Source organism: Saccoglossus kowalevskii, chromosome 9, assembly GCF_978046115.1.
Source record: "Saccoglossus kowalevskii chromosome 9, keSacKowa6.1, whole genome shotgun sequence".
In the NCBI taxonomy this organism is placed as follows: domain Eukaryota; kingdom Metazoa; phylum Hemichordata; class Enteropneusta; family Harrimaniidae; genus Saccoglossus; species Saccoglossus kowalevskii.
In genome coordinates, this window is record NC_140649.1 from 14,786,777 (window position 1) to 14,802,691 (window position 15,915).

General features: G+C 35.7%; 1 protein-coding gene and 1 long non-coding RNA gene across 5 annotated transcripts in view; one reads left to right on the forward strand and one right to left on the reverse strand.

Moving 5' to 3' along the window:
- Nucleotides 1–1,331: 1,331 nt before the first annotated feature.
- Nucleotides 1,332–15,915, reverse strand: part of LOC146738365 (uncharacterized) — a 30,295-nt gene continuing 15,711 nt past the window's right edge. The window contains exons 1-2 of one of the 4 annotated variants that reach the window (XM_085503190.1): nt 15,136–15,471; nt 1,332–4,830 (exon numbers count right to left, since the gene is read on the reverse strand). In XM_085503190.1, the coding sequence (XP_085359316.1) occupies nt 2,696–4,825 (2,130 nt within the window). In that variant the 5' untranslated portion in view covers nt 4,826–4,830; nt 15,136–15,471 and the 3' untranslated portion in view covers nt 1,332–2,695. Of the gene's footprint in view, nt 4,831–14,700; nt 14,870–15,135; nt 15,472–15,915 lie in introns of those variants that run through there. The other 3 variants (XM_085503192.1, XM_085503189.1, XM_085503191.1) reach the window with 3 other exon arrangements.
- Nucleotides 10,554–12,431, forward strand: LOC144363196 (uncharacterized). Its single transcript, XR_014930551.1, has 3 exons — nt 10,554–10,686; nt 11,090–11,168; nt 11,961–12,431. It is a non-coding gene; the product is annotated as an uncharacterized LOC144363196 (long non-coding RNA).

Sequence of the window (15,915 nt, forward strand, 5' to 3'; positions counted from 1 at the left end):
AGTTACAGTGCACATACAAATGTACCTAAGCGGCTGCCCCTGAGCAAATGATTTAGTCCAGGCATTTTCCGTGTCAAAATCGCAAAACTCTCCATTTTTACGCTGTCTTGGAAGTCCGAATTACTAAACGAAGTACAGGCCAGCGAAACTGAAATATCCAAGAACCAGCACATACCATAAATCATATCTCAATAGTGAATATTCTTGGTGTGTTTTAAATCTAATCAGACCGGAAGTTGGAATTTTGTTAATACTCGAAATATCCAAATATATTTTAGTATAAGGTAGTAAAGATATAGTACACATTCTCTGTGGTTATTTTACAATAAAAGTACCAGAACCACAACCTTTTGGCTTTAATCAGTGCTTATTGTGCATTTATAGATACTCACAGTGATATGAAATTAAAATATGTTATAGATTGGTGTGCTTGAAGGCTATAATTATGAATATTTTTATAATAAAAACTCACCAATTACGATAACTGCTGGAAAATCTGGAGGTGGGTCACAGAATCGTCACATCGTATAAAGGTGTGTTCACATCGTATAAAGTTGTGTTCACATCATATAAAGGTGTGTTCACATCGTATAAAGGTATGTTCACATCATATAAAGGTGTGTTCACATTGTATAAAGAAAGGTATGTTCGCGTCGTATAAAGGCAAGTTGGCATGATATAATGGTATACTCTTTTCATATAACGGGAATAGTGGATCATCTATACACTTAGAACAGCTGTGGCTTTCCATATTGTTTCCTCTTGTGTTTCTAATACGTTGAGCTTAATTATTGTGCTTAAGATTGGACGAAAGTAGGTCGCTTTTTCTGTTTTGTCTTGCACAAGAAACCAGGGCGAATATTCACTCGTGAAATAACTCCTTAAAGCTCGACAGCAAAACGATCGGAACGGCATGTATAAATAAAAGTAGACTCATGATTGTAACATGATCATGCAAAATATTGTTTATTAATTATAGAGGCCGTGTCACGAAATTTTGCATAGGTTGGGGTGTAGATCTGCTCACCATCCGCCGAAGGCGTGACCTCACCAGGGGATCCGAGGGCATGTACCCCCGTAAAAGACCCTCTGAAACGCTATTCCCTGCATTTTTTTTGGGGGGGGGGCTGATTTTGCTGACACACCTTGATGATCACACAGCAGGCATGTACACATCAAATAGTAATAGCACATGTGAGGGTAATATCACGATTTGCCCAATGGTGGTTATGACCATAATACTGATGATGCCAGAGCCGAAGGCCACCCACCATGCACAATTACATCTACCATACATCACTCACACCCGCTCTCCCACGAAATAACAACACTTATATTTGAAGTATGCAATATTTTATTTCACTGACACATTACTCAATAACATACATACATTGTTAGCTGAAAAAACTAAATACACAGTAAATGTTACTTCCGGCCACGGTTACTCTTTTTAGTAACCGTGTTTCAGCAATGTGAATCACTAATCTTATCGAGTATAAATTTATTGAAATGAATTGAAAAAATTCTCAAACGCAAGTTATTTCACCACTCGCCAGATAAAAATGTCAAAACTCAGAGGTTCAGAAATGTTTCGAAAATAAAATGAAAGTAAATTGTCACATACAAATATTATTGGCTGCAAACATAACAATTTCAAGGAAATAATACAAAGCTTTTTAATTAATTTATGTATAATAGTGCCTGGATGCAGACTTGTCAGTTCATCGTGATATAAATAAAGTCATATAATATTAGTCCTGTCAAGATTCAATACATTAAAAGAGGATCACAAAATTCAAAATGGAGTGCATAATAGCCGCTTCAGAATTGAGGTCATATTCACAACATATTTGTGTGCAAGAATCTTTCGGACAAAAAAATGCAACAAAATACATATGTAGTTCGATCTAGTTTCTTGCTATTTAGACGACTAGGCATCCAATTATTCATGAGCTTGTTTGAGTAAATTTCTGAACATTATCTTCTCAAACTTTCATGCTACGACATATATTCTGCTTCATTTCAATCACAAATAAGACACAAGTTGTTAGTACTGTGAAGGAGAATATGCTACAGACATGTGAACACCCATTAGTGGAAGCTGTGCATATATACAGAAAATGTTGGTTAATAAATGAGCAGCGTGACCACACAGTACATATTGGTAGTTAGTGTTGTTGTTGTTATAAGGTTGGGTGTAAACAAGACTTGTTTAATTATTGGGCTAATTATTTGTGATAAGCTATTGCCTACTATATTTATTTGATTTCCTTTATTTTATATGAAAACAATCCAACACACATTTGGGAAAAAAAGAAGGAATTCAACCATACCATTTAATAACAAAAAAAAAATACTTGCATCTGCATCCAGGCACTATTCATATAAAATAATTAAAAAAGTTTGAAATTGCTATGTTCGCAGCCAAAATTGTAATTATTTTTATTTATAAAAATGCTCAACCGAATATTATCCATATTGACTGTGCAAATGTTATCACGCTCTTCGATATTACACATTTAAAATACATATTCCATGCAATAATAAAGAACTGCCAAATATTCTCTAAATAGTTTGTAGTCTTGATAATTATCTTGAATATATTGTTTCATAAACAGTATATCTATTAGTTTTTATTCAATTAAACACATCTGACTGATTTATGTCTTTGCTTTATTTTGCCATATACATATTTTTATATTCTAGACGCCTCATTTGACAAGAACATAATGAATCTGTTTACTTCAATGTTTTCCATTGAGCTGGATAAAATATTCGTCAATATGCCATCCAGCTCATCAGCTGAGTATTCTACAATGCGTTTTTTCAAAGGACCCCTTCTCCTTTTCCCCTTGTGTCCTAGAACAGTTGGGTCTAAAGCAATGAAATTTTCTATAGAACCATCACTCCATGAATATATATGATGTTTCTCAAAAAAGTGAATCACCTCTTCATCTGTTGTACAAGTTTGCTCTAGAGATTTCTTCTCAGTGGCATTCAGACTAGAAGCTGCTGCAGTTTTCGTCAGTTTTTCTCCTAATGTTGATATAACAGCATCACGGTCACATACAACTGCTTTAGCAATCCCCAAGTCATCACACATCTGACTTCCCCGGCTAATATTGAACTTGCCACCCAGAGGTAGAATAGTTGCTCGCTTCATCAAATCTAGAGCTCTCTCAAAGTGATGAAGCCCTATACTGCAATTCCCTATATGCAGTATATTTCGTTTCGTCAAACCTTCCTCTAATACTATCACCATGGATTCGAGAACACTGATGTCATCTGGACCTTCAACCCATAGGACAAATGAGGAAAAAAATATTTCTCGAACTCTTGGGTCTACGACAAATCGCATTTCTTTGGGTGCGTATTCACGTACATGTTTGACTGAGCAGCTCCCAGACTGAGGGTCACGCTTGAACATAAAGACATTGGAGAAATTTCTTGTAGTAACCATACAAGGTGAATGGGTTATGGCTATTATGCACTTTTTAGATCCTGCTACTTCCATGGCCAGGAGTTCTGCGAATTTCTTTATTCTAATTGGGTGCATACACATGTCAGGGTCATCAAAAATAATGGTTTGCACATTGATTTGTGCTAACATTGCAGCAGCTTCATAAGTTGATGCATCACCAGATGGAAGTTGCTTTATGTTGAATGTCTTTCCCGTGGTCCCATCTTCGCACATAGCACTATCTACTTCATTTTTTACACTTACAGTATTTGTTTTAGTATCTCTTGTTGCTGTTAATTGAATCATCTTCAAACTGTCTTCATTCTTATAATACGTAGAGATATTACACTCTATATCACTGTTTGCAGATTCTGCAAAACTATCAGTGATGTCAATATGTTCTAAATCCAGATATTTTAATAATCTTCCCAGCTTCTCGTGTTTTATAGCTCCACTTTTTATTTTCTGTTGGATGTCCCGTAAACAATCTGTCCTGGTTCCAACATTAGGAGCTGTCATTCCAGATCCATCTGCATATGCTCTGGATAGTATTTTGTCTTGTAGGAACTTCACAACAGTCGGTATAAACTCGTTTTGCCCTTCCACCTGGACTCCATGCGTTATACATTCTTTAACCATATTCAACCTGTTATATGGATAGTTTACATCTCTTTCATCACATTTCGTAGTACATTTCATTTCAGGAATTATAATGTTTTCTGGCACTCTTAATAAAGTACTCAGAGGCTCATTTGTAACTTCCGTTGCGGTCTTGTTATGTAGCACAGCAGGTAACAATGGATGTGCTTGAGTTACTCTATAAGTTGGTGAGTCGATGAATGAAGCATTTTGGGGAACTTCAACATAAGTAACAGCATTTGTTCCTGCTATCAGAATTGAAAATTTCCCGGACTTGTTAGTTGACGATTGATAAATAAAACCTGTACACAAATTATATGATATGCCATCTTTTTTATGGCTCTGGTTGGCATTGCCAACACTTTTGCCATCTTTACTCTCTTCATGGTCACTGGCATTGTCGCCATCGTTACCATCATCTTCGTCAACATCACCATGGGTATCAACTCGCTGACAGTGTTCATAAAGTTCTCTCCACTCTTGTGGACTGACAGCATAATCACAAAGCATATATGCATCACGTTGTCGATTACACACATTAATATTTTTTATTCTTTTTCTTGGTGAATAGTCTAGGGAAGCATATTCAATCAACTCAACAAGGCTACTCTTACCACTTCCATTTTCACCAACAAAAAGATGAATTCCATCTTGCTGCAAGCAGAACTTGAGATCTTGAGGGTTGGTGAAATTTATATAATTGTCAACTGCTACACGACTCAACATGTTCACTGAAACAACAACAAAAAAACTAATGTAAATCATTCTCCAATAGTATTAATATGATTTCTGATGCAAGGTTATAAATTCACAAAAACTTGTGTGATGGTGTAGTATGAGAGGTATCATATGATTATAACCCATGCTCATTGTATGCGATTGTTATTGTTATGACCAACCTACATGAAACAAGCAAGACATGAAAGGGGTTTAGCAGCAAGTATTTACGCAAATGGGGAGTGCTCATTCCTGTCACGTACGCGTACATAAATCAGTAAAGCATTTATCCATCAAAATTCGATCAAAACAGAGGAGGGGGGGGGTAATATCGAGGGTTAGGGCTTTCAAATGTGTTACTGTAATAATGCTTAAATGCCATAAATACAGCCAATAAAAACTTTATCGGTCACGTGACTTTTTCTGTTATGTTCATTTAAAAAAATGCTGACTCAGCATTTGTTCTCATTGAAATCTCTTCTTCTCTTGAACAACATGGCCGGTCGCTATGAAACTTGTCCATTAATTTGGTCTCCATCTTAATGACGTAGAAGGACATTAGAGGTCACGTGACTTTTGCTGCTATTTTTTTTGAAAACGAGGCTAAATCCTTCAAAAATCTTCTTCTCATAAAGTTCCAGACCGAATGACATGAAATTTGGTTGATATTTTGTATTTTTAACAAAAATGACCAAAAGTTTGCGCATTTCTTTCTCATTGGTGCTTCAACCAATTAACTGCCGATTTTGTATATAACATGTCTGGTCATAGATGCATATGAGAAAAATAATATATTTTCGATCAGTCTCATGGTTTGGCCGCCATCTTGGAATTTAGGCAAAATTTACCAAAAGTTTAGGCATCTGTTTCTCCAATATGCATCCGCCCATCAACTAAATAAATATGTATATGACATGGCTGGTCATAGCTTCATATGAGTAATAATACAAATTCGATCGTTCACGTGGTGTGGCCGCCATCTTGGATTTTGTGAAAACAGGAAATGGGCAATTACATGTGTTGTATTGGTACGATTGGTCCGATTTCCATCTGAATGGCACATGGCTAGGTCCTGTGGCTGGGCGCCCATGGGGTGGGGGTTTCTAACCTCATTAATATGCATAACTGTTATATCTCAAACACTGTTGTAGCTAGGGAGATGAATCCTGTGTTATTATGACAATGTTGACAAGTGATTTGATTGAAATAACCGATGACCATATATAGTCATGTGAGCTCATTAATATGCATAACTATCATATCTGTAACACAGTTGCAAAACGGAACATGCAACCAGTGCCATAATGAAGGCAACAAACAAAAGATGTAACTGACACAAGAAATTGCTATATATGATCCTGTAACCTCATAAATATGCATAAGCAATACACGCGAATTTTACCCACAGTATCAGTCACATGGTTATGCTGGTGTTGAATATAAAGAAATATTTAACATGTTTACACTTCATTATGCGGTGATATTGGTATCAACACCCCATTTCAATGATCGAAATCTCGAGCGTAGAAAACACGGAAAAACAGTAACAAAGTAAATGCATTTCCCTAAAAAAATACCACACAGTAAAATAAAAAAACATACGAAAAAACATCCAACATAGGTATGTAGAGTTCTGGAAGTTGAGTGTAAGAACTGAGAATGTATATAAGTTTAAAGACTCATACACTTTTGAACCATATTTGCTCTTATGTAATCTGAAACATAAAATCATAATGACTCGTTTCGGAATAACCAGTCATGTATTATAAATTGAGAAGGGTATACATACCCAACCCAAAATGCCTTTAGAAGACAAAATCTGTAAGCATTGTTCACAGATCAAAATTGACAAGCATTGATAATGCATAGTCCCCGTTAAGTATTAGCTGTAGTCGATGTAAATGTTCAATACAAGTGACATGTAGAAATGAAAGATCAGTGTTTTTTAACACTAACACAGATTATATATTGTGTTACTTTCAGTACCTACGTGAAAACTTTGAATAGAATTGGACTATATCTTACAGAGGAAATAGCATGAAAGAAAAACGCAGCCAGTCGGGTATTGTTGTTCAAGTATCTCCAAAAGAAATATCACTTGCACCGTAACCTAATATGTAAGATCATCATACAAAGTTTGATTGAAAATTGCCCCATTCAACTTTGAACTGAATAAGGCCAATCGTCCTGTTCAGCTCCAAGAAACAGTTCCGGACATGTTCCAGAATGATATTTACGTTTTTTTGACAGAATGGCCACCATTTCAACAAATTTGATCAAGTCGGAAGACAAAACATCTTGTTGTGTTACCTTGCAGTATACTATCTATGTACAACCTTTCAAGTGAATCAAACCATATCTTTCAGAGGAATCGGCACAAAAAAGGAAAAAACACAATGGCCGGCAATTTTAGTCAAAGTTTTGAAAAAAATATGACGTGCACGTGTAACCCAGTATACATGATCATCATGCAAAGTTTGATTGAAATCGCCCTATTGAGCCCTGGGAAACAGTTCCGGACATATCACAGACTGTGATTTTAAGACATTAAACAAAATGGCCGCCATTTCAACAAATTTAATCAAATCTCAAAACAAAACATTGTGTTGTGTTATCTTGAAGTATAATATAATACCTATGTACAAACTGAATAAGGCCATATCTTATGGAGGAATCAGCATGAAAACGAAAAAAAAACTAGTGACGTGCACCTATAACCCATGTCACGAGGTCACTGGGTTAAATATTAGCCAAAATACCAAATAGTATGCAATACGTTTACTACCTCATGCACGACTTAATTGATTAAGGGTGATCACGTGATACAACTTTTTCTTGACATCACAGCCGCGAAAAAGAAATCTGCATGTACTTTCATCGAATCCCGTTCAACGAACACTATAAAGAAACATGAATACAACTGTTCAATAAATATTTCATGAATTTATTATTCATTTATTGTGTATTTGTTTTGAAAATTAACATAAATAAATGATGCATTATAACTAAAATTTAATTTATTTTTATTTATTTTTAATTTTAAAAACCCATCATGCTGAGCAGTCTCCACCCATCTTTGATCACAGATGTTGTGTTGAGCTGTATATATTTGAGACACATCTGTAGCAGCTATAACCTCCATCATTAAGATTTAGTATACTTTTTCTGCCAAGCAGGATGGATAACAAAATAATATATTACTTTTTTAAAATTAAAGTATTTTTTTCCTGAAAATAACTGAAAATTTAAACATTAGTCAAAAACCACAACAATTATTTGTAAAACAAGTTTTATATTGATTTTCCTCATAGAAAACACGTTTTCGTCATTCAGCTCTGACGTCATAGTAAAAAGTTTTATCACGTGATCAATCTCGCGTGACCAAAATGGCGTCTATGTTTATATACTTAAGTACCGTGTATACGCATTTTGGGCAATAAATAGTCTGTTTTAACATCCAAAACTCCCCTACAGTACATCAATTCAACAACCGAGTGTTCATTCAGTATGTTAAGGTGATCGACGCTGCTTTTGGTGCAAAGAGGTACGAATTCGTCCCGAAATGAGACATTTTGTATGACATGTGTAGTGTTTTTGAAAATGCCTATGGTCGTTCACAGGGCTGTGTATTAGGGCGCAGATAAGGTCCCGATGAATAGGAGCGCCTCCACATTCACAGACCTGTACACTGAAGCACTGTCATCTTCAAGATACACAAAACTTACAAATAAAAAAATTTTGCTAATAAATTTGCTTGATTTTAAGTTTAAAGGCTGCTCAACACTAATACAACCTAAAATTTGTCCAAATTTCCAGGTATGTACGACCTAGAAATAGTGCCGTATGCGAGTACCAAGTTGCGAGTCGCAAGTAGCAAAATATGCCATATGCTAGTGGTAAAAACGGCATATGCATGGGGGTTTATAGTTCCATGATTTTTCCATGTGTGAGGGACGTCTCGTAAACATGCGGACTTATCACTCAACATGCACTTTATTTCTTTATTACATAGTACTATGTATTATGGAATTGTGTGCTAGTTAACACTTGGGTTGTGGCAAATTTAACACCTCTCCGAGGTGTGACTACTTTTGAAACCTGCCATTGTCTTCATTTAAACGGCGGCGCGTGACACAAGAATTCTGTGACCCTTCGGTGAACACGCACCCGTTACTAACTACAATTATAATTCTATGATTCTTTAATCGCTGACCACGGGTTCATACTAATTTTACCGAAAGAAAAAACAATTTTCACATGTTATGCGGAGTGTGCTGGCTGGTCATGGCCGTTTATTAAATTATTGTGCTTTCACGTTTCCTGTGCAATTTCGTGAAGAGCAAACATCGATTCTATGCAAACGACTGAACGAACTTTTTTGATACAGCATCATGCCAATCTTAACCAACTATGTACACATCATTTCATAACCATGGTAAATATTTGATTTTACTGTGATAAAACACAATTGAACGTACGTTGTTATATTATAAGCAAACGTTACAAGCCTTTGTATTACCCCTCGCATAGGGCTTTTTTGCTACTAGCAAACGATACATTTTACCACTCGCATATGCCGTTTTTACCACTAGCATATGGCATATTTTGCTACTTGCGACTCGCAACTTGGTACTCGCATACGGCACTATTTCTAGGTCGTACATACCTCAAATTTCAGTATTTTGTTCACTGAGTCAGTGTATGATTATTTCTGTGCAGAAAACGTGGGTTAACCATACAGTTTCAAAAGAAAAACTAGGGTATAGCACTGATAGTGTTTTAGAACTTTTTACCAATGGTTCTTATAGCGAAGATTTGTCTTTGTATCACAAATCTTTGCTGGTGACATAGGGGTAATAAAAATATAATATTGTGGCTCATGAGCACTTTTTGTTGTCTGAATTTATTTTGAAAATCTAGATTGTGCATATATATTTAAAATGAAATCAAACATGTTCTATGGGCATGTTTTGAGTGTCGCAAGGTGGCGAAAGTTTTGTCATTAACATGCAGTGTTTTTTGACAAATGGGACACATTTCTGGGCTGTAAATGCGATATCGATAAAAACAAGGAGTAGAATACCACTTTATAGCTGGATGTGTACTGACATTAGAATTTCAGCTAAAATATTGATGTGAACAAAATGAAGGGTCTTCATACCTTATAATGTAAAAAAAAAGACATAAAATCTGTTTGTGGTAAAAATTATTAGGCCAAAAAAAATAGATCTGTTTCTGGTCCGAAGTTTCTTAACAAACAATGCAGTGATACGTTTTTTTTTCTTTTTTTTTTTTAAATTGAGTTTTAGAAACAACACAGACACTATAGAGAAAAATCAAGAAATTCAATCTGCACATGCGTGAACAAGATACAGTGCCATCAACGACAAGCATACTTAACTTCTTTTTTTCAAATTAAAAAAAAAAAACTTTCGAGAGCGGCCTTTTGAACTGACGACCAGAAACAGATCTATTTTTTTGTTCTTAGTCAAATATAAAAAGAAAATAAGTCATTGTATTCCATATTATTTTGAAGTAATCACATGCTATACACTGTTGTCCCATTGAACACATTAAAACAGAATTACAAATAAAAATAATTTATTTTAATGATATGTAAACAGGATTATCATGATAAAGTTAAACCACAAAATTTAGTATAAATTAATTGAATGTTTCTTTTATTCAACTCATAATTCTTAGTTTTTTGCAATAAGATTAGTATTTTATTTAGTTGCAGCTTTACATGAAGTTGAAGTACATCCAGTTCATGTGCCTGATGGCAGTGATGCTGTTGCTGTCCAAATTTTACCAAAAGATGCCCATAACCAGTCATTACAGGAATCAGATGAACAATGTTAGGAACAATGGTGAGATGATTTAACTTATTGATAAAAATTCAGTCCCAAATGAAGGCTCTACAGTATAGAATTTCAGTATGGAGGTCATTAGGCCTGTATGGTTAAACAGGAAGTCTGCCATGCTAAAGGCACTCAAACTATCTTTTGTGTCTATGGCATTGTATTTTTGCACTCTTTGACACTGTGCTGCTGTAAGTATTTGGTGTATGACAAAATTGTTTTACAGTCTGAAAAGTTGTTACATGTTGAATGTATGGAGGAAATTCAGTCTGGCCTCCAATATGGATGTCATATGATACTAAAATTTATGTGAAATGGGGCAAGTGAAAGACATGTATTGATCAATGTTTCATCAAATAAAATAATCCTTATAGATATTGTACTCATTTATATTTTATGGCATCATTTCCAGTTTAATCACTGATGTTGAGGAAGATCACAGTGAATTTGATGTATATTCTAGCTCTGAAGAAAAGAAAGATAGCAATGAAGTAAGTCTATGATTATTGAGGTGTGGCTACATCTTGCAGCACAGGGTAGATGGTTTCCTGGCCTTTGTTTAGTATTTAAGTGATTGTCAGTGTTCAGTCATGTAAGCTTTTCTACTGTGACATTTGCAAACCGTTACACCAGTTTTTCTCACAACAAAATTGTGATATACTATTCATAATTATCATGTTTAATCATGGTATTTATATTCAAAGCCATTCATGTCAACATTTTCCATGATTGAGTAACCCAAATGCTTCCCAAAACACAATGACAGAATTTTACCAGTCTGAGAGCTGTTTACAACTGCAAATAAAATGGCACACTGCCTAGGTGGGTGAAATAAATGGCACACAGTCATACTTTTAAAAACGCAAGTTCAATCAGTTAAACTTTATTTATGAAATCAAAGATTTTGATCATTATTAGATCAATAAAATTTATTGATAAGGGACACATTTTGAATTTTTTTTTTCTCTATTTTCTTCTCAAGTTTTCCTATGTCATGGACAATCATACCAAGCTATGTTTTTTTGTTTTTTTTGAAAAATGAAAGTGTGCCAACTACTAATCCTCCATTGGTTAGGTGTTATTTTATACCCAATGTTGAAAAAGTACACAATAAAAAAGTAAGAAAGCGTCTCAGGTCATTAAATACAGAACAGAAGAGCACAAGGACTGTGCATTGTAAACGCTTGTCCACTTAACCAATAGATTTGTTGACATGATCACAGCTTGTTAAAAAGTGTATACTTCTCCCCAATGCTCATTAACAGTGTAATTTTATTTTATAGAGATCAAGTAATTATGATAGATGTCAGTCATCAGGAATTGGGCCATCAATCAATAAAGAAAATGTACAAGAGGTCTGGGTAGATGAGGCTGACATCAAGGAAGCCATGCAGTTCAACAATGATGTGCCTGACAATCAACATGCTGATACAACACAAACGGATCATTCTCATTTGATGACTGCAATATTATTGTTTATTCTTTCATGGCAAAAAACCTATGTTGTTTCTGATAGAGGTATTCAGTGCCTTGTGGCATTCATCAAACATCTGCTACTGACAATAGCTACGATCTTTAACATTGATGCGCTGACAAAGTTTGTAAAAATTTTACCAGGCACATTGTTCACTATTAGGAAATTTCTGGGACTTGACAGAGACGCATTCAAGCAATATGTGGTATGTGCTAAATGCCATAGTGTTTATTTATTTGAGGATTGTTTTAAAACCAAGTTTAACGGAAAGAAAGTTTCATTAAAGTGCCAACATGTTGCCTTTCCACAACATCAACATCGGTCACGTCAAAAGCAATGTGGTGAAGTGTTACTCAAAAAGGTAAAGATGGTCGAGAGTACAGTACTTGTATCCCAAGAAAGTTTATTGTTATAGAAGTCTAGTTACATCCCTGGAAATGTTTGTTAGAAGACCCAGATTTACAACTGCATGCAACAAGTGGAGAGCAAGACAACCAGGAAAAAAACATTTTGAATGACATCTATGACGGGAAAGCGTGGAAAGACTTTTTCAAAGAAGGATATTTTAAAAGTAAATTTCACTTGTGTCTTACATTGAATGTGGACTGGTTACTGTACCATCTGATGGCCCCTGTATTTCAGTAATAAAATGTGTAAAAATTGCAAATGTTTTGTGTCACAAAAGAAAAGTTACTGTATGTGGCGTCATAAAATGCATTATAGGGCATACTATTTCAGTATCTTGGATTTTCTTTGATAACAGCTGTGAGAGAGCGAATACATTTTTCAGATTTTGTATATAATTGTTTATTATTTTATTATTTTATATGCTGGTCTGCTCTACATAATCATACTTGTTTACTCAGAATGTGATTTTTAAAAGTTTACCTTGGACTATAATCACCCATGCCAGCAGTCTCACTGAAATTATTTACATATGCTTCTATTGGTAATACGCTTCTAATATGCAAATTTTTTTCTGTTCATGTGCTTTAAAATGTGTTCTTCAAAACAGAGTACCATGTTTCAGGTGTTATTTTTTGATATACACTTCCCATTTGATTGAATAAGGTACTGCATGTGCTTTATTGCTATGGTAAACCTGCCAGTCTGTATTTTTATTAATATTTGGCAAAATGTTTGAGGTCCACCTTTACCAGAGATGTAACTTTTTAAATAATTATGATGTATTCTGTGTTTCAAAATAATTTTTTTAAATGAAAATTTTGTGAATTTGTGTTGATTTTAAGTGTTTGCATTGTACACGTATACAGCACTGGTCAATATGCATCTTGAACTTCAACACAAAAGGTTCTACCAACCATTGAGTTTGTGCCAAAAAACTTGATTTGGTTCATTTTAACTTGAAATTAAAATGTTTTCTGCTGCACAATGCCCCCCCCCCATTCCATTCATGAAAGTATCTTACAATGCGATGTTTGTTAGAAGCATTCATGAAAAAGTAGACTGGCCCAGCTGTGATGACTTTTTTTCATTTAAATGATAATAAAAAAAAAAAATTGGAAAAAATAATTTTGCAAAATTTCGCGGTTAAAAGGGATTTTGCGGTAACACCTCCATTTCGCTATTTTTTTTTCTTAATTTTAAATTAAAAAAAAATTATTCGCCCAGACTATGCCAGTCTAATAACAAAGCAATGTTACATCCCCTAAACATGGCTGTCAGTATACATACTAGTCTTGCACAATTATAGTTATCATAAATGATTTAATGTCCAATTCCCAATCAAGTATGGCAAAACTTGCAGGAAAGCAAAACAAGGTTTGGACTACATATACAGCTAAACTAATTGCCCAGGAGTAAATAACAACCTGTCAAATTTGTACTTTGTTATCAAGCAATAATGCATTGCATGGGCGAGTTTGAATTGGGGGTGTTGTGTCGTTTTGAATAAGGAAATTGTTATTTCTTGGTATACCCAAGGGGTCATACCGGTAACAACATATAAATACCCGAGGTGAGATGTGTACTTATAGTTTTTCAGTATAGTTCAAAACATGTCTTCAAATTTCTCAGCATGTACAGAAACAGATAGCCCCTTTAAGATCAATTCCATATGTCGACAATGTATCTGCACCCCCCCCCCCCCCTGTGTATACCCACCAGTCCGTCAAATCAAATCAAATCCCCTCACCAGTAGAATTATGTGCCAGTATGTATCAGTGTATTTAATTAGATGCATATGTATTTACTTGTATTTGGCTATTACAAGTAAATACACACCGTAAAAATAAATGGTAAATACATCAGAAATAAAAAATGTATTTATAGTAAGTATTTACCTGTATTCACAATGTAATCACCATGTATTTACAAGAGTGCAATTACAGGTGAATAAAGGTATGAATACAGGAAATGTATTTCCGTTTCCTGTTTTCATGTGTATCACCCTGTATCTACCTGTATTTACCAAAAATACAGGCTTTAATAAATGTCTGTACTTAACAATATTTTCGCTATTTCACGTAGTGGTACACTACACATGAATTACGTGAAACCATAGTTTATTAGGTACACAAAACATATACTTGCTACAGTTCTCTCCGTCGGTATCGCCCGCCCTTGCAGAGTTACAGCACAACACGCGGCCCTCACCACGCACCAACGCAACTCATGGTAGACGAAATTGTGAGCTCTAAGGCTGAGCAAGTGATCACGTTGCTACGCGTACGACTCCCCCAAACAAAGATGGCTGACGGCGTCACTAGGCACGTCATGTGATCTGTGACGTAGAGGTGGGGGTTACGATATTTCGCACTGTAGACACCACGGCAAAGTCGGTAACTACCCTACGACCAGGGGAGGAACGGCGTACCCTACTAGTCACGTTTATCAGTGCCAAGCACTCTTAAAATGTTACATAAATAAACTGGCCAGGAAAATAACAATTCTAGTAATTAACAAGGTAATATAATAACTTAAAGCCCAAGACTAACTAGTGTGTGTGTAGGAATGTTCGGTACCTGATGTTTCCCGACGTGCGTCGAACAGTGTCAGTCGGCAGCGTCGCCCGGCGAATTATAAGAAGCCAGCGACGGTAATTAGCGACTTGAACTCTCCCTTCTCGTCCACAGCGCCAAGGCTTCCTTCTCAGTTAGACTTCAGACTGGTGTTCAACGCCAGGTTCGACTATGGTAGTATGTGGTGGTACTGCTCGCCGCTTCCAGGGTCGTACAAAGCGTAGATGTTTGTCAAGATCTCCAGCAGCAACCACCGAGCACCACGCTTTAAATACCCTGCCATCACATTCTCTAAGACAAGCCTACGTCACAAACTGGTCAAAATCCCCCAAACACTGCCAGCAACCAATCACAGACTAGCTTAAACAATAGCTTTCCCTGACGATAATACCATGGAGCTAAAAAAAGAAGGAGACTGAACTGGTTTTAATCCTACTTGAGTCTTTTGTTTTCAGCTGATTATTCTTTTGTGTTTACGCGCCTTTCATGTCGATGACTTCTGCCGGCTGCCGTCACACTGATTATTCAGCCGTCACCGCCTTCCTGAGGTGTAACGATCATTTTTGTTCTGCGCAGTTGACGTCAAAGGTCGGTGAACATGCGCGTAGCGGTAACTAAGGAAGAGTGTCGTCAGTTCTACAGGTCTGCGTTTGAGTCATGGAAATCGGACGGGTTTTCAGCAAGTTATACATACAATGTATGTGGTTATCGTAATGTCGAAAACATTGCTCACAAGAAATTGATTTTAAAATAAAATACTTGGCCGCAGACGATAAAATTACC